The sequence below is a fragment of the Telopea speciosissima genome, chromosome 7 (genome assembly GCF_018873765.1).
Source record: "Telopea speciosissima isolate NSW1024214 ecotype Mountain lineage chromosome 7, Tspe_v1, whole genome shotgun sequence".
Lineage (NCBI taxonomy): Eukaryota > Viridiplantae > Streptophyta > Magnoliopsida > Proteales > Proteaceae > Telopea > Telopea speciosissima.
Window position 1 is genome coordinate 31,563,905 of NC_057922.1, and position 19,676 is coordinate 31,583,580.

The 19,676-nt window shown below is 38.0% G+C and overlaps 2 protein-coding genes across 2 annotated transcripts; both read right to left on the minus strand.

Annotated features, from left to right (window-relative positions):
- Nucleotides 1-4,274: 4,274 nt before the first annotated feature.
- LOC122669703 (endo-1,3;1,4-beta-D-glucanase-like) lies at nucleotides 4,275-8,280 on the minus strand. Its single transcript, XM_043866538.1, has 7 exons — nucleotides 8,060-8,280; nucleotides 6,635-6,656; nucleotides 5,947-6,076; nucleotides 5,682-5,772; nucleotides 5,461-5,550; nucleotides 5,194-5,282; nucleotides 4,275-4,441 (listed from the first exon to the last, which is right to left on the minus strand). Exons 1-7 carry the CDS (start codon nucleotides 8,205-8,207, stop codon nucleotides 4,301-4,303), a joined length of 711 nt encoding a protein of 236 aa, XP_043722473.1. The 5' UTR covers nucleotides 8,208-8,280; the 3' UTR covers nucleotides 4,275-4,300.
- A 5,714-nt stretch (nucleotides 8,281-13,994) lies between these two features.
- On the minus strand, nucleotides 13,995-14,726 carry LOC122668455. The gene has a single exon (XM_043865018.1). The coding sequence runs from the start codon at nucleotides 14,724-14,726 to the stop codon at nucleotides 13,995-13,997; it is 732 nt and encodes a 243-aa protein (XP_043720953.1).
- Nucleotides 14,727-19,676: the final 4,950 nt, after the last annotated feature.

Below are 19,676 nucleotides of genomic sequence, written 5' to 3' on the forward strand. Positions count from 1 at the left end.
CTTGGTAGTACTCTTTTGGTTGAGTGACACGTGGAGAATAAGAATTCAAAGAGTATCCAACCTTAACCCAACCTCAATCCTAATTGAGAAACAACTTATGTACGAGTACGACCTTCCTTCTTCCACCCTATAACTCTCTTCTCTCTCAAGTTATACAATTGTGTGTTTTTTTTTTCCCTCTACTGAAGTGTTTTTTCTTTCGTTGGATTTATCTACATAGTAGTTTAAATACCTATAATTCCAATTGAATATTTCAATACTGTTAGTGAACCATATAAGTATGCTGAGTAGGTGTTACTGAACTGATCAGCTGTATTGGACAAAATTACCCCTGAAATTCCTTAAAAAATGAGTTTTCTCGCTATTTTATCCCTTGTCCGTATCGTGTTATTGATACAGTATTGGCACGATATCGATATCAGTGACTAGCAAAATCGATACGGACGATACGATACCGATACTTAGAACCATGACCCAAACGAACTTGGAATCTAGGTGGATTACTACGGTTCTAGGCAAATTGCTATATCCCATCAACCCAAAAAAGAAATATTGAACAACAGAAGAAATTATGGAGAGAGAGATAGAGAGAACAGTAAATAGCAGAAGGTTGATGAATGATGGAAAGTTGCTCCTTTGAAGAAGCATCCACATAGCCCCTCGAAGGCAAATTATTTAGAACTGATTATGTGGGATTAGTATATATAACCCAATATCCTCTTCTTCCATCAATAGTCTTCAATCTCGCCCACCTTTTTTCTCTGTTTTTTCTTCTTGTATTTTTCTTTCTCCTGTTACAGTATTGAACTTCTGAGCCACATAATCAAGTACTTTATTCATGAATCTTGTGAATGTGCTCTTCTTTTCAATCGGTTCTTAGTTTGGGTTTTGATTTGAACTATGTTTTAGTCAATATTTTAGAAATTTAGCCCCTTTTCAGTTTCCAAACAAATGAAGGTTTATTAGTTTCTCAAAAATTGTTTTTTGGTGTTGCAACTGGTCTTCAAGGAATTGATACTTGGTTGTATCAGCATGCCACAGTTGTACTACTGCTCATACCATTGACTGCTAGTCCCAGATTATCAGTTCCACCATCCAAACCATTGTTAATTGTAGCTACTGATTTGTAAAGGGATTGCCTACTTCAAATAAGCTAAATTTTCACTGTCCAGAATGGATGACCGAACTGGTTTTTCATTAAATACAAAAAAAGTTACATGGTTTATATGTAATATATATTTTATAAAGCAAAAGAATCTTGTAATTGAGAAGGTTTCAACCCTTGAAGACAAACCACTATCGCTTTGCTGCAAAAAATTGAAGAAATTGCAAAATGAAAGCAGACAAATAAGTAGATTGTAGGCAATGCTACGGTCCAGGGGATCATGGTGGTTCACCTTGGTAAATTAATAAACAATATTTTTCGAATTCCTAGCTCTTGGGATCTCCAGGGTTGTCCTTAGAGAACCCTAGGATTGCCCTAGGGCATCCCAAACTGGCTTGGGCATCCTATTTTCAAATTTTAGGGTTTTCCATGGTTGTTCATTGTGCCCTACTAAGACCCTATTAGGGTTTGGTATGACAAACCAATGCCCAGTCAATCTCTTTGATGTCCCATAAAATAATGAGATCTATGTCATAGAGAAAACACATCTCTATTCCATCCCATGGAAAGAGGGATCCATTTCATACCCGAATGCACAGCGGAAAAGAATCGATTCGGGTTACTTTCACACCCCATGAATGATCATAAAATTAAAACAATAGGAATTAACATATATTTGCTAATCTGATGAGCCTCAAGTATTGCTCCTCCAATAGACAGTGGTTCTTCCTCCAACGAGCACCCCAAGTAAATAGATTTGAACCTCCAATGGTACAGCCAGGGTTCTTCAAGCCAACCCTAGATCCTCTTCAATTCCTAGTCACAGATCTTGGTTTCCAAAACCCTAACTCTCAAAAGTCTAGAGAGCTAGAAGAAGGGAAGAGAAGTGATCACAAGAGAGAGAAGGGGAGAGCCAAAACTCGTCCAAGGGGGGAGCAGCCAAAAACGTGGAGCACTTCCCTCCCTCTGCGTTTTTTGGTGTTTATATAAACCTAGGGTTTCTAAAACCCTAGATGGAAAAAATCCTTGTGACAGTTTGACTCTCTCTCTCTCTTTGTTGGTTTTCCTGTTTAATCTCAAAGTGCTTCTAATTGGTGAAGAAGCAAAATCTAATAGGGAATGGTATAATTTTAATTTATGGATAATTACAATTAATACCATATCCATTAATTAAATAAATAACCAATTATTTTAGCAAATTCCAAATAACTCCCTACATGATAATAAATTATCATGTACAACTCTCCCCCCCCCCCCCCACTAATCAACACCATCATTATGGAATCTAGGGCATGTACACTAGTACTGCCAAACCCCATTCTATAGTAGGTACATGTCCATATAAGAGTGTCTGTGTATCTGATCGGGTCCCGCAAAACTTGATAAAACATTTTAATTAGATAATTATATATAATCTATTATTTTATGTAAAATAGGTTTTGCAAAAACCATTTTCACAACGGCACTGAATCCAGATTCCGATCCGACCATTCACAGACAATCTCAATCTTGGTATTCTCCAATCGGGCAGTGGTGACCATGTAGAGTAACTCCTTGACTCACAAAGTGTTCGTGCATTCCCAGAACACCGGCTTTGACTCACTTGAGTCTCAGTCATTGATGAACCAAAGAATGCGGTCACATTTTGCAGTGACAGGGTTCCCTCAGGTACAGGGTCTCGGTGACTCATGTTTATCCCATCCTACATCTGGTAGTAAAACATGAGGGAATTGACAAAGTAGATTTACACACATCGAACATGTGAGTGCTCGCATTCGTACCCTGACATCACGTGTCTAGGCATACCCAATGCAACGACCATATGAAAGGGTGCCTAGCCCAAACCCTAGTCGTGATGACTACCATTTTAAGTAATATTTACGGATACATATGCTCAAAAAGTTTATATCGCATGTGATAATATTAAATCAAAATATATAAAAGTTCAATACAAAATAAAACCGGACTGAACCAGACCAAACCAAGTTTGATGGACACATAAATCCAACATAGATATCAGAAAAATAACACAGAAAGAGAAGAAGAACTAGAAAGGAAAGTGAACCTGGAAAGAAGAGAGAACACCAATCACAGAGAAGAAGGGAAAAGGGCAATGCACAACCCAGCTTACAATTAGGGGTTTTTTATTTCTGTCAAAGCAGGGTTCAGATAGGCTCCAAACTCCATTCGAGTGGAGGTCCTGGGGTGCTGTTATATATGGTCCTCCAAATATCACCTAAAAGTGACGAATCCTGTTGCTGAGATCTAGGGTTTTGATTAGCAACAGATTTCCTTTTAGAGAAAACCAATCCGTTCCACCATGAACGAGAGAGAGAAAGAGTGAGACAGAGAGAGAGAGAGAGAGAGATTTACCTGGATGGTGGAGGGACAACAACGGTGATTGTCGAGCTTGAGGATTTGACGATGAGAGCTTAAGATGAGAAGTCGAGCAGAGGTTACGGTAGTTACCTAAGTGCGTCAAAGGGGATAACAGAAGCAAGAGAGAGAGTTGTAGGTTTCTGCCAGGGTTTTCCTCTGTTGGACCTTGAGAGTTGCAGGTTTCTACCTTGGGTTGAGCGAGAGCTCGAGATAGCGTTAGCGTCTTGCGGTTTTTATCAGGTAACAGTTTTTGATAAAAACCACAAAATGGTAAAAACAAGAAAAAGTTGTTATTACAAAAACATTATTTGGGCCATAAATTGTTATGAATTTTGATTTTTGTTATAAAAAACACTTGAAACGAAATGGATTTATCAACCAGTTTTTCTGTGCCATTTGTGTTCCCAGCACACAAATAGCACATAAACACTAGAAACATAATGTTATCAAACGGTGCCTAAGGTAATCAAGTATACATTTTTTTCTGAAGCATGAGACAAGATATAAGTTATTTGAGAGACTAAGAAATCAAAATATGAGACGGATGGAAGTACCCAGAACTGAAAACAAGGTTATATTGGCAAACCGTGCGATTGTTATTAATTTTCCAAAATTGTGCTCAGAGTCTGTATACAAAGTTTATAAACCAAGATAATTCACAATCAAAATTTTTATTAAACCATTATTATTATTACACATGATTTAATGCTAAGAACAACAATGTTGTCCGGGAAAACAGATAATATCGGACATAGGACCGACAAAAACACTCGGAATATATAGTTTCTTCTCCTCTTGTATATATATTTCTGCTCTTCACTTGGCATACTTGGCAAACCAGTCCAACATGTTCTGGTGGGCTTCCTCAGCAATTTTCACAGCTTCTACATCATCAACTTCGTACCTCACTGTCCATCCATGTGCTACCCCAGGGAAAATTTTCACATATCCATCAACCTGTGTATGATGACCAAAAACCAATTTAATGACTAATCAGGACAGAAATCTTCCACCTTACTTACTGTATGCAGTGTAGCAGATATACAAGAGGATTCTAAAAAATGGATGGAAGTTGGTCAGATTAAAAATAGAAATCCAATTGATGAAGCAATGTGATTGTATCAATGCAGGGGACAATCTAATTCTAGGACGACAGTACAAAGACCCTTAGTTAGCTAAGCTCTTCATTACACAATCACATCTCCTGGTCCTTTTCAAAAATATAATGTAAGTAACAATCCAGTTAGTTTAACCTGTTTGTTACTTGGATCTAGGGAAGCAATGTAGAAAAGCAGTCAGACAGTGAATGTGATGGACTTCATTTCAAATCTGCAATTTGGAACTAACTCATCAAAACCCCTTCAGATGTAATTGGGGGAAAACCAGAATGCATTAATGGAACAAGTGGTATTTATACCAGATTTACAAGATCTGGTCTCAAGATCTTATGTACAATAATAGAATCCAGAGATTCCTCCCTTCCTCTAGGAGAGGAATCAGAATGATGAACAGGTAGTAGGTTAATATGCTCTCAAGACATTATAATGAAGCCTGTCCTCCCCTAAGAGTATGAAAAGGAAATAAAACAATAAATAGAAAATGCTACTACTGAACTGTAATAATTTGTCATAAACAAAATGAAAAAAAAAGGCAACAGAAAAATTCTGCCAGTCATAACATTAACACTATTAAATTTTGGTGATCATTACCGTTAAAGCTCCCTCAAATTGTCTCACAGTATCTGGTGGAGAGAAGTTGTCAATTTCAGCTCCAAGGACTGCCATGGGAGCCTTAACATCTGAAAATAACCCAACCATTGTGTACATTATTAGCTCAGAGCCAAATAAACGATTCAATAGCTAGCACATATAATATCAAATCTGTTTGTTGCATATCACAGGTACCTTGCATGTACAAATTTTGATGAAATAAGGAAACAATCTTGAAGATTTTATACTATCAAAGTCCATACATACCCTTGATGTCATCTACAGTGACAAATGAAGGATGGCAAAGCACTGCAGCTTGAATATAACCTTCCTTTGCTAGTTCCACAACCACCTTGGCTGACAAAGAAATTCAAGTATCTTAGATAGCTGTGCTAGTAAATAAATTAAGTATACTTAATAGTAAAAGTCTAAGTCCATGCTGCCTTGAAAGAAACCAAAAATAAAAATAAAATAAAGAGATGTCTCACCACCCCAGCAAAAGCCAGCAGCCCCAATTGTGGTAAAGCCTTTACTTTTTATAGCTTCAACAATTGGTTTAGCCTCCTCAACTCCTTTTTCCTACAGGAATATAAAGCAATTGCATCTTAAAATGTAACAAGGAAAGAAAGTACAGAGCTACCAAGTAAATCATCAATGTACATAATAACCTTAATGTGCTGATAAATTGTCGAAATCAAAACTGAACAAGGGGAGAAGTCATGCCATTCGGCGTAATAAGATGAAGAAACTAACCCATCCGTGATCTTGTTGTAGCCATACCATTAGAGGTCTCTCAGCATTGTCAGGGTCATAGGGATCATCATGCATGAATTCAGGAACCACCACAAAATATCCCACATCTGCAATTTTGTCTGCCAGCTTCCTTTACAATATAAGGCTCTATCAATATTAGTTTCCAAGTATAGATGATGAGCTAAATCAAGTCAACATATAAATTCAATATTAATCATTCTCAAATAAATCAGATTTATCAACAGAAATAAACCAATAAACTGTAAATGGTAAATTTTTTGGGTTCAAAAAGGGGAATGCTGCAGAAACAGTAAAATATGAGTGAGGAAGAACATAGAAGAAAGAAATCAGATCATAACAAGAAAACAACCAGATCATAACAAAATTGCCTTCATTCTTCCTGTTTATATATATAGGGAAAATGTTGTGTGTGTGTGTGTGTGGGGTGGGGGGTGGGGAGGATGGCAATGCCCAGACACAGTTGGGGGGCGAAATGGTCACCCCACTTCCCATGAAAGGCGGTAATTTCGCCTCCCCCCCCTCAAATGCCAGCACGGGCTCTCATTGGCTGCCACGTGCAAGGCCCCTGTGCTCCCCCACAGAGAACGTTCTCCCCTATATATTGCAGAAGAAGAAGTACAAGGAAAAAATATTAACTGGTAAAAGAAGAGTCAAGAATTTGTGATACCTCAAGTTTGGTGCTGCAAATCCTGCAAAGGACCATGCATGTAAAGTTCAGAGAATGACAAAAGTAAAAAGTTCAGAGAATGACAAAGTAAAGGATAAAATTCATTAAAGATAACTTTAACAACATCAATAGATAATGACAATACAGGCTAGGGTCTAAGGAGGGTTCATGGGGCAGCATATGAAGCATGGGCCCGAATTCTAACAACATCAATCCAGGCCTTAAACTGGGCACATTCCAGAACCAAATCTAACAGATGCTAGGCCCAGGCCCGATCCATAATGAACCAAAATAAAAAAACTGAAATCTGTAAAACTTCTCCGAGGTCTGTTTGTTTTCAGGTAAAATGGCTGGGAAAAGAAAATTTCTCCTGTAAAATAGGATTTTTCACTGTTTGTTTTAATGCAAAATACTAACAAATGCATTGAAAAAGTTAAGAAAAAAAATTACACGACGAAAAATCTTCATGTAAAAATAACAAACACAGTCTTATCCCAATTTAGTGGGGTCAGCTATATGGATTCAAAAAAAACAAAGATGAGAAAATTGAGGTCTAAACAAACAAAAGGAGGGGGGGAGGTAAAGTAAAGATGACTAAAAAAATGGGTTATGAGTATCATGGTTTTAGAATTCCAGACTGTCCGATTCCATTCCAAAATCTAGAATTAGGGCAACTTTGGACCGATTCTGACTAATTCTTCACTGATCCTGACCAATTCCGATCTGATTAGGATCAAAATCGGCCAGGGTTGATCCGGATCCCAATTCTGAGTTTTTAAACCCTGATGAGTATGAAACCAATCAAAGAATCATCTACAGTGCCAGTGATGTTTACGTGGATCGTTATTATAAATACAACCATGATGACCAACATAACTTATTCTCCAGTTTTTCTCTCTTCTTTAGATTTTTTTTTTGGGTGGGGGGGGGGACGCGGGAGAGAAAAAGATCTCTGTCCGGGAGTGTGGCCTACGCTAGCACTCCCATGAGTCTATCTCTTTCCTCCCCATGTGAAAAGACACCTCTGTCCCCTTGTTTTAAGGAGGAGAGAAATAAACACATGGGAGTGCCGGCGAAGGCCACACTCCGGAACAGAAAACTACTTCCCAAAAATTATTTACAAAACAAGTAGGTTTTGACTTTATTTTACACTTATTTTGTCTTGTAAACCTATTTATTTTATAATTATTTTTCTTATCTCGTAAATTTAGAAAATTGCCCTTTTTTTTTTGGGAAGGTGTTATCTAAATTTGAAGTTTATAGTTCATCCAAATTGTGAAGAACACCAACAACACAAACCAATTCAAGCCCCGCCCCCGCCCCCCAAAAAAAAAAAAAAAAAAAAATCGATTTATGAACAATAATTTTGAGGAGGAAGAAGAGCAAGAACATAAGATGGAAGTGTTGAAGTAGGGTAGTAATTACCAAAAATGTCAGAGACAAGAAGGATAGCAGACTTGGAATCCAATGAACCAGTGAGGTAGCTCTTCAGTCCTCCAAATTCTTCAACAGTTCCTTTCCCAGAGTTTGGGTCGAGGGTAGGTGGGTTTTCACAGCATTGAGGCCCTGACATCTCTCTACTTTGCCTTTTTACGATTCAAACAAACTAGCAGAGAAAGAAAAAATGAAAAGAGAAGCAGAGATAACACACCCAATCGTTCCTGCGAGTTGGGAAGAACTGGAGAGGGAAGTCGGCTCTTTATAGAGGAGAGAGAGTGGCAGAAATGAAAAAGGACGACCCAATTGGCATCATTTGTTACATCAGCACAGGAAACTACTGGAGGAAGTTTTTCCTGAGGCCTGGACCATTGGATGGATCTTGAGATTGAAAATCTCCTTTAAATATTCTAGTAGAATTGACTAAATGTACAATATTAATTTTTTTATTTTCTAAAATATATTTTAAACGGAATTTTAAGAATAATAATAATAAAAAAAATCGATTAATCTCTTGGCTAGCTACCACTACCAGTACCACTTCTCCAAACCTGACATTCCAGATCCTCATTTCCATTTATGTAGGAGCTATGCCATATAAAATATTCAAGTTCTGCCCTAGGTAGGATCTATTGACTAAACTGTTCCCCAAAAAAAAATAAAAACCGAATCGAATCAGCCGAATTAAACGGTTTAAAAAAGAAAAACCCATGAAAATTGACAGCTCAGATCTGTCTAGTGATTTTCCAAACGTCACTAACTATTGTAACATGGATAAAACAACATAAACCTAAACCTAAACCTAAACCTAAACCTAAATTATTGTTTCAGTTTTTGCCAACTTAGCCAACTTATGGAATTTTCAGAAATTTTCCAATAAGTTAAAACAGATATCTGAATGATTATATACATATATAAATTAGACCAATAAATTTGAATGAAATAATTAAAGACTTATAAAAAATATTTATTTTTTGTATTGGCCACCAAAACAATTTTTTTTCTTTTATTTTTTTTTGGTAAGAACCACAAAAAAAAAAAAAAAAAAAATTATAACTAATAGAATAGGACTGAAGCATGACCATGGGCTGATGGGCCCATGCTATAGATTCAAAGCATTATGTAAGCATGACTCACGCAGCTCACTAATGTGGCCCCTTAACGGCTCTGAAACTCTATTTCATTCATCCCTGAAAAGTGAAAAGTGAAAACTTAAAAGAGGTTGCTGCCACGATCGATCGAATTGAAACTTAGCCATCATGCATGGCCCATGAGATTCTTCATTGTTCACCTCATGCCATAAGCACAGTTCATGTCGCTTCTTAAATCCAGAATAGACGTTAAAACTGGTAGGCCATCACCATACAACAAGGCGACGGCGTAGCCCAAAAGAGGACCCAATGCACCATTCTTTTCATTTAAGATTCTCTAATATTTTCGACGGTGATCATACTGAGTCAACTCGATCTCCCCAAGATCAAATCTTTCATATGGGGAACTTGCACGGAGGGCACAACATCGGGTGAGGATCTACATAAACGTAAACTTCCAATCGATCCAAGGTGTCATTGTAAAATTTAAATATGGGTTTTCACATAAACCCTAGTGGTGTTCCATACAAGAATTAGAATACGAATCAAATAATTAACGGTGAATGGAAGCGTACCTTGCACCGTGGTATATTGAAGACGATTCGATGCAGTTCCCAACGGATTTCTACTCCCTGATCCTGGATCTTCCACAGTACTTCAAGTCTCTTTGTTTACTCTCTAACTTTAGTGGTAAGTGGAGAAGAACGAATGAATGTTGTGGGTATCCAGATTACGTATACATAATAATACTGTCCTGACCCTAAATCCTAAACCACCATGGGTTGGACCAGCATATCCCTAAACTTGAAAGTGAACCGAACTGATCTGTGTAACTTAATTCCCACCAACCGATCAACCCAAATAATTAATTTAGCCCAAATCTTACAATCTCCCACTTGGGTTACATTAATTATGAGGATGTCTTTCAAGTGGTGTGGCCATGGAATCTTATTACTATAACCACTCTTAGTTTGATCCAATTGAAAAATCCACTCATGTCGAACAACAATAGAAAATATACCTCAACATATGACATACAACTTTCTGTCATTACAAACATAAATGAATTTATCAACATGAATCCTGTGGGATATTAACATGAAAATAGTGACATGTATTGTATCTTGACAAATGTCATTCCATGCAGGTCATTAACTTTGATATTAACCTAACTTTGGCAACCGCCTATAATCTGAGGTTAACATCTAACTGTGACAAAATCGCCTATAAATTATGGCAAATACTGCTTATGAACTATGGCAAATACTACCTATGAACTGTGGCAAAACCGCCTATGAACTGTGGTAAATAAAACCATAAGTACCAACAAACAAATATATGATGGAATTACTTTGCACAAAATAAATGCAGATGTCAAATAATGAATACAACCAACATCCATCAAACTATGCTCAAATAAACGAGCTAAAATATCAAACATAAAAGAATAACCAACAAGAAGTAAAACTCCCACTAACCAAGCATATTGAATGACTCAGTAATACCCATGTTCGAGACATGGCCTTTGAACACTCCCACTGGCAAAGTCTTAGTAAGAGGATCTGCCAACATGCTGTCAGTCTTCAAGTACTCAACTGAAATTTATTTTTCACTAATTTTCTTCCTCACCAGAAGATACTTGATCTCAATATGTTTGGAACTGCTAGACTTCTTGTTATTCTTGGAGTAGAAAACAGCAGAGTTGTTATCACAATATATCATCAAAGGTCTTGATATGAAATCCATGATCTTCAACTCAGAAATGAAATTCCTCAACCACACAGCTTGTTTGGTAGCCTCATAAAGCGATACAAACTCCGTCTGCATTGTGGATGAAGCCAAAATAGTTTGTTTTGCGCTTCTCCAAGAAATGGCACCCCCTACCAACATAAAAATGTAACCTGAAGTAGACTTTAGATCATCAGTACACCCACCATAGTCTAAATCTGAATATCCCACTACCTCAAGCTGATCACACCTGTGGTATACAAGCATAGAGTCTTTGGTCCTTTACAAATACCGCATGACCTTTTTGGCAGCCGTCCAATGAGCCAAGCCGGCATTGGATTGGAATCTGCCCAACACACATACAACAAATGATATGTCGGGATGAGTACAAACCTGTGCATACATCAAACTCCCTACTGCTGAAGCATATGGTATGTTTGTCATGAAATCTTTTACAACTTCATTTTTGGGACATTGCTCCTTGTTCAACTTGTCGCCTTTGCTGATAGGCACATCCCCAACTGAACACTTGGACATATTGAACCTGTTGAGAACTCGATCAATATATGCTCTTTGAGATAATCTCAAAAGTCCTCGCTTTCTGTCACGAACAATATCAATGTCAAGGACAAATTTACTTTCACCCATGTCCTTCATCTCAAATTTCTCAGATAGAAAACACTTCGTTTCGAGAAGCAAAGCCATGTCACTGCTAGCTAGGAGAATATCATCAACATAGAGTACCAGAAATATGAATCTACTCCCACTGACCTTCTGATAAATGCAGTGATCCATGGCATTCTCAGCAAAGCCCAAAGATGTAACAACATCATTGAACTTTAAGTACTACTGCCTTGAAGCTTGCTTCAAATCATATATCGACTTCTTGAGTTTGCAAACCATGCTCTCTTTCCCTTTACATTCAAAACCTTCTGGTTGAAGCATATAGACATCCTCATCCAAATTTTTATTTAGGAAAGCTGTTTAAACGTCCATCTAATGTAGCTCCAAGTTATAATATACCACAAGTGCCATGATAATCCTAAAGGAATCCTTTGATGACACCGGTGAGAAGGTCTCCTTGAAGTCAACTCCTTCCTTCTGTATAAACCCTTTTGCCACTAGTCTTGCCTTGTAGCAGTCAACATTGTCCTTAGAATCTTTCTTGGTTTTGTAAACCCATTTGCAGTCTATGGCTTTACAGCCCTTTGGTATTTCAACCAACTCCCAGACACCATTGTTACTCATGGATAACAATTCATCCTCCATAGCTTCTTTCCACTTAGAAGAATTCTTGCTGCTAATGGATTACTCAAAACTAACTGGATCTTCTTCTTCTCCTATGTCAAAATCACATTCATTCAGATAAACAATATAGTCTGAAGGAATGGCTGGCCTTCGAGCCCTAACCGGTCTTATAGGTCTTTCTGGTGGTAATGCTGGCTCAACCTCAACTGCAGGTACATCTGGTAAAACTGTGTCATCAATCACATCATCACCATTAGCCTCAACAACAGGCTCTGGTAAATTATCTCTAGTCATCAAGGGTAGCTCAGTAGAATGAACTGTCTCAACTGGAATCTCAATCTTCTCTTCCTTAAACACAAGATTGCGTGCCTCAGAAGTTTCAACATCATCTTTAATGAATTTAGCAACATTAGTCTCAACTAGTCTGGTGCCTGAGTGAGGACAATAAAATCTGAAGCCTTTTGATCTTTCAGGGTATCCCACAAAATAACCACTGACAATTTTGGGATCAAACACCTTTTCGTTTGGGTTGTACAATTTTGCTTCCGCCCTATAACCCCAAACATGCAAGTGTCTAAGGCTGGGCTTCCTGCCAATCCAAAGCTCATAAGGGATTTTGAAAATCGATTTGCTTGGTACCCGATTAAGAATATAAGTGGCAGCCTTAAGTGCCTCACCCCATAAAGATTCTAGTAGACCACTATTGCTGATCATACTCTGCACCATGTCTTTCAATGTACGATTTCTCCTTTCTGCAACACCATTTTGTTGTGGTGTCCCAAACATAGAATATTGATGAGATATTCCATGCTCCTGTAGATATTTGGCAAATGGTCCTAGGTATTGATCTGTATCACCATGCTTCCCATAGTACTCACCACCTCTATCAGACCTGACAACCTTGATTTTCTTAGAAAGAAAATTCTCCACTTCAGCTTTAAAGATTATGAAAACATCTAGGGCATTAGATTTTTCAGAAATAATATACACATACCCATAACGAGAAAAGTCATCAATAAAGGTACTAAGTATCGATGACCTCCAAGGGTAGGTGTAGAAAAAGGCCCACAAATATCTGTGTGAATGAGCTCCAACAATTCCTTACTTCGAACTACCTTCTTTTTTCTAGACTTAACCATTTTCCCCTTTATGCAATCCACACATACACGCATGTCATGTGAATCAAGTTCAGTCAAGATGTCATCCTTCATAAGTCTATCTATCCTCTCCTTGGAGATATGCCCCAACCGTTTGTGCCACAAAGTGTAAGATTTTTCATTAATAATAGGGCGCTTGGTGCCGACATTCATCACCTACGAAGACTCATGATTCAATTTATAAAACCCATCAACTAAGCATCCATTACCAATAATACTAGAGCCATGAGATAATGTAAAACTATCTTTATTGAAATTAAAAGAATAATCATCTCTAATAAGAGTAGAAACTGAAATCAAATTTCTCCTCATGGAGGGAACATAAACTGTATTGTTCAAATCAATAAAAAAGTCTAAACTCAAATAAATCCTAACTACTCCAATGGCTTCAATTTCTACTCGCTCTCCATTGCCAACGAACACGTGCACCTCATCCTTGCTTGGCACCCTCTTGCTTATTAGCCCCTGCAAGGAATGAGTGACATGTATTGAGGATGCAGAATCAATCCACCAAGAATTCATAGGAGCATCAATAGCAAAAGATTCAAAACAAACAAGTGATAGATCAATACTAGAATTCTTCTTCTTCTGTAACCATCCCTTGTAAATGAAACAGTCCTTCTTGTAATGTCCCTTCTTGTGGCACAAAAAACACTCTATATTGCCTGTGTCCTTCTTATCTGTGGAACCCTGAGCATTCTAAGATGCCTTGGACTGTTGAGTGCCCCTTGTCTTGCCATAAGGATTGAACCTCCCTTTCTTGGTAAACTTCTTGTCCCTCCTAATTGGTCCACCACTAGATCCCCTATGAAAAGTTGCATTTGCACTCTCAACTTTGTTCTGTTTTAGCTTTCTCTCCTCTTGGGTGCAAATGGAGATAAGCTCATCCAAACTCCACTTGTCCCTCAGTGCAGTATAAGTAGATTGGAGAACCTTGTATGGACCAGGAAGGGTATGCAGTGCAATATGCACAACAGGATCATCACTTATTTTGATGTCAAGATCCCCCAGCTTGGCAGCAATAGTAGCTAAGCCCAAGACGTATTCCCTAACATTGCCTCCATCATAATGAGGATTCATCAGTTTACTCATCAAGTCACTTGATTCAGCATTTGTGTTAAGTTCAAACTTAACCTTTATAGCATTCAGGAACTCTACAACAGTGTCTTTGACTTCGACATTCCCACGTATAGTCTCAGGAACTGCCTTTTTCACAACTAAAATGCACTTTCTGTTTGCATTATCCCATTTCTCAAATTTGGTTTTTTCCTCAGTGGTATTATTATTAGTGAGAGGGCTAGGTTTAGGCTCCCTGAGTGCCAAGTCTAAGTCTAGGAGACCCAAATGCAGTTTCAAATCTTCCACCCATTTCTGATAGTTATCTCCAGTGAGAATTGGGATAGAGGACAAATAACTGGAAGGAATAGCCATCTTACAAGGACAATAATCAACACAGTGCATGCTAGTTTAAAACAGTAATCAAAATTCAAAATAAGCAATAACAGCAATGTGTTTTTAATAAGAGTTATAATATCAACTGTATCCCTATCCTTTGGAATAGAAATTTACTTGTTCTCTTATTTTTATTATTTTTTTTTTTTATTGACTGTGAAGATAACATCAACTTTTGAAAATTCAATTACCTTTAGGCCAAAGAACCCCTAAGTCATGTCCCTTCTTTTACAGGTGTTAAACACTACAAATTTGATGACATCACCTTTGGGAAAATGCCATCTTTACTGTGAAAAGAACACTAACTTTTGGAAATTCAATCACTTTTGGGCAAAAGAATCCCTAAGCTAGTGTCTCTTCTTATACATGTGCATATGCCTATACTTGATGACATTACCTTTGGGAAATTGCTATCTTTACTGTTAGGAAAATACACAATCGAATCAAATGTACCACTTTAGTGGATTCCACTCAATCCTATCATGTTTTTCTCTATTGGAGATTTGTGAATATATGTACATGTATGGGAACATACAATTCAATGTGTTTCTTAAATATTAGAAACCAAATGCGGCATAATATCGCACATTTACAAGATTAGAACATTTAAAAAAAATTTCAGAACAGGTCGGAGCAAAAACAAAAACAAAAACCATGCTAGATTAGTCTCAAAACAGTTTTGGAACATATATTCTGTTCTGAAACAGAAATACAGAAACAGAGACAGAAACAGCAATATGTTTCAAAACAGAAACAATTCTAAAATTCATTTTGTTTCATAACAGAAACAGAAATAACAGAATCTGAAATAATAAATAAATCAAACCAAACCCCCTTTTTTTTTTCTTTTTTTCTTTTTCAACACCAGTCATCCACCGAAGTTTATGCCGTCGGCGATCGAATTCCGGCGGTTCTCCTGTCGGGTCGTCGACGACCCGATGGGTCACTTTTTCGGGTCATTTAACGGGTTCTCGGGTCGACCCGAGTACTCGAACCGGGTCGAGTATGCCTTGAACTGGTTTGGTCCACCAGGTTTGGTTCCCTTTGGGTTTGGTTTGACCCAATTCAAACTAAATCCTTTATAACCGTTTGACCCTGTTTTAACTTTATTTACTTTTAACTATTTGCCTTTTGGTTTTTTTTTTTTTTTTTATTAAAAAAAGTTAGTGGATTAGGGAATATGAGGGAATATTCCCTCATCTTCCCCAAAACCACGCAAAGCACCATCGTCTTTAACGGAAAAGCAAAACGGAAACCAAAAAAAAATATTTAACCGTTTTAGGGTTTTGCCGCAACGAAAAAGCCGCGATCAACGGCCAAAGCACCGTGATGGCGGCCCAAGATTCCGGCGAAGGCCACAAACCCCATCATTCTGCAATACGATTTCTCATCTTGATCTTTTTCACTTGTTATAACTTCAAATAGAACTGTTTCCGTAGGAACTTAAATCCATTTTCAGATCTAGTCTTTCATGCTTACAGATTGAATATCATAATAAAACTTATGATTGAATCTATGACAGGCCATGAGAAAGAGTCGTTCATGGCACCAAACATAGCGGAAACTTCACCGTGGGCGTGCACTACCCCGGTTGCCTAGTTTTTGTTTTTTTTATTTTTTAAAACCAAAACTCAAATCAATTTAATAAACATGTTTTATTCGATTCCAGCCCTGTATGGGTGGCTCTGATGCCAAATGTAAAATCTAAATATGGGTTTTCACATAATCCCTAGTGGTGTCCCCTACTAGAACTAGAAGGTGAGGGAGAAAATTAGTGAAAAACAAATTTTAGTTGAGCACTTGAAGACTGACAGCATGTTGGCAGATCCTCTTACTAAGGCTTTGCCAGTGGGAGTGTTCAAAGGCCATGTCTCGAACATGGGTATTACTGAGTCATTCGATATGCTTAGTTAGTGGGAGTTTTACTTCATGTTGGTTATTCTTTTATGTTTGATATTTTAGCTCATTTATTTGAGCATAGTTTGATGGATGTTGGTTGTATTCATTATTTGACATCTGCATTTATTTTATGCAAAGTAATTCCATCATATATTTGTTTGTTGGTACTCATGGTTTTATTTGTCACAGTTCATAGGCGGTTTTGCCACAGTTCATAGGCAGTATTTGCTACAGTTAGATGTTAACCCCAGATTATAGGCGGTTGCCAAAGTTAGGTTAATATCAAAGTTAAGGACCTGCATGGAATGACATTTGTCAAGATGCAGTGCATGTCACTATTTCCATGTTAATATCCCACATGATTCATGTTGATAAATTCATTTATGTTTGTACTGACAGAAAGTTGTATGCCGTATGTTGAAGTGTATTTTCTGTTGTTGTTCGACATGAGCGGGTTTTTCAACTGGATCAAAGTAAGAGTGGTTATAGTAATGAGATTCCATGGCCACACCAATTGAAAGACTTCCTCATAATTAATGTAGCCCAAGTGAGAGATTGTAAGATTTGGACTAAATTGATTATTTGGGTTGATCGGTTGGTAGGAATTAAGTTACACAGATCGGTTCGGTTCACTCTCAAGTTTAGGGATATGCTGGCCCAACCCATGGTGGTTTAGGGTTTAGGGTTTAGGGTCAGGACAGTATTATTATATATACTTAATCTGAGTCCCTACAGCATTCATTCGTTCTTCTCCACTTACCACTAAAGTTAGAGAGCAAACAAAGAGGCTTGAAGTGCTGTGGAAGATCCAAGATCAGGGAGCAGAAATCCATTGAAAACTGCATCGAATCATCTTCAATATACCAAGGTGCAAGGTACGCTTCCATTCACCGTTGATTGTTTGATTCGTATTCTAGTTCTTGTATGGGACACCACTAGGGATTATGTGAAAACCCATATTTAGATTTTATAGTCATAGATGCGGCCATGCAATTGAATCAATGGATCATGTGTTATTGGAGTGCCCCTTTGCACAAGCAACATGGTTCGAGAGTACTGAACTATCATTTGGTGTGTCTTTCGATGAAGTTTTGAAGCTGTCTTTGCTTGTGCAATCTTGGGATCGTCATAATTTTTCAAGTAAAAGATTGGGGAATAAGGTCTTGGGCTAATCTTCTTTATCAAGAAATGAGCTCTTCTTCAAAGTTGTGGATTGCTCTCTAATAGACGTAGTCTCTAAAGCTCAAAAGGCTTTACTGGAATTTATAAATATCAGCTAAGTGATTCTCCTCAACTTGACCCTTCTCGATGTGGTCAGGTTTCAACAAAGAACTAGTATCCTCCCCTGTCCGGCTCCATTAAGCTTAACTGTGATGCGGCCTTGCTTCCAAATTCTTCGAAGGGGGTTTGGGGGTGGTTTGGTGTGATGATCTTGGCGTTTTGCTTCGACCTCTTTCGGATCCCTCATCTTTCTCTGACGCCTTAATAGGGGAAGCGTTGGCAGTTCTTCTGGGTCTTCAACTTGATTATTGAATTAGACAACCCTAGACTCCAACTTGATTATTGAATTAGACAACGCAACAGTCATCTCCCTGTTGGGCAATCTATGGACGAACCCTCCTATCACCGTTGATGGTATTTTGAAGGACATCCAGTGGTTTGGCTCCCAATTTCCATTTGTTTATTTTGTTTGTATCCCTAGAGAAGCAAAATTTGTCGCTCATTCTCAAGATAGATTGGTCTCTTTTCACTCTTTGGCACCTGGACGCTTGTAATCGGGATGCCTTGAACATCCTCTTGCCCCCTTACAATAGAATTGCTTTTCACCAAAAAAAAAAATTCTACTGAATCAACTTAACCCTTGACGGTACAATTCGTTTTTTTGTGGGAGGTATTGTGGAACCAGGGTTTTAGGAATTGAGAGTCATCAAATCGGGGAATCTCGATTCTTATTGTGAGGAGTTGGTACATTGGTTGAATCAAGACACATACAAGTTGCCATGGGAGGTTTTTACTTTTTACTATAGGAAAAAAAAACTGTGTCCTAGAGTGTGGTTCCTGCACCCAAACACAGGATAAGGCAAAATGATCACCCCACCTCTATGAAAGGCAGAAATCCCACTTCTGTTGATGCTTCCACATGTGTTCCCCATTGGCCCCCATGCTGGCACAAGTGCCACACTTCCGGACAGAAAACTCTTCCCCTTTTACTATTTTGTGGGATATCAAAATTATTGTAAGATCTTATGAACATGTGTGTGTATCACCAAGAAGGATAGATCCTTTATTTCGGTAGCTAATGGTCTTCCTATTTCTGCTAGGTGTAATAGGAAAAGAACTGATATTTCTTTGCTACGACCCCAGAAAAATAGTAAATAAAAAAATTGGTCTGGTGTGAAATCAGAAAAAACGGTCCATGCAGGGTTGGTTCTACTAAACCTGCGGTTCGTACCAATGCAACCCTTGCCTCCATGAATGTTTCAAAGCAAGTCTGGCCTGTTTAGATCACTTGGGCCAATTTAGAGACTGGCTGAGTTTTCCAATGCTTCATTGCAATTCAATCCCCAACTTAGCCTCAATGAATCCACAGTTTCTTGATCCATGCAAACAATAGGAGTTCATATATATATCAAAACAATCACTCTTTTAACCAACAGCAGAGGATCTATACCAAAACATGGGTTAAAAACCTGTCTTGTCTTCACCTAACAATTAGCATCTGAACCGACTTTCATTTTCTTCATTAATCACTCTTTTGTTCAACTCTGTTTGGACCAGTTCTACTGTTAAATCCATGAAGTCAACTACCTTAACCATATTACCACAAAAACCCCCATTCTTACCTGACTATGTGGGCCTATATGGATTATACTATTCCCCGTGCCGCCACCATTGGTGTGGTATGTGAGATTCCTCCCATTGGAGTAGTAGGTAACCCTTTCCCCACAAATATTTTACATTGCGGAAGTAAAGAAGTGATGGTCGATCACTTTGCACTTTAGTACTTATTATTGGGTCTCTCTATACATC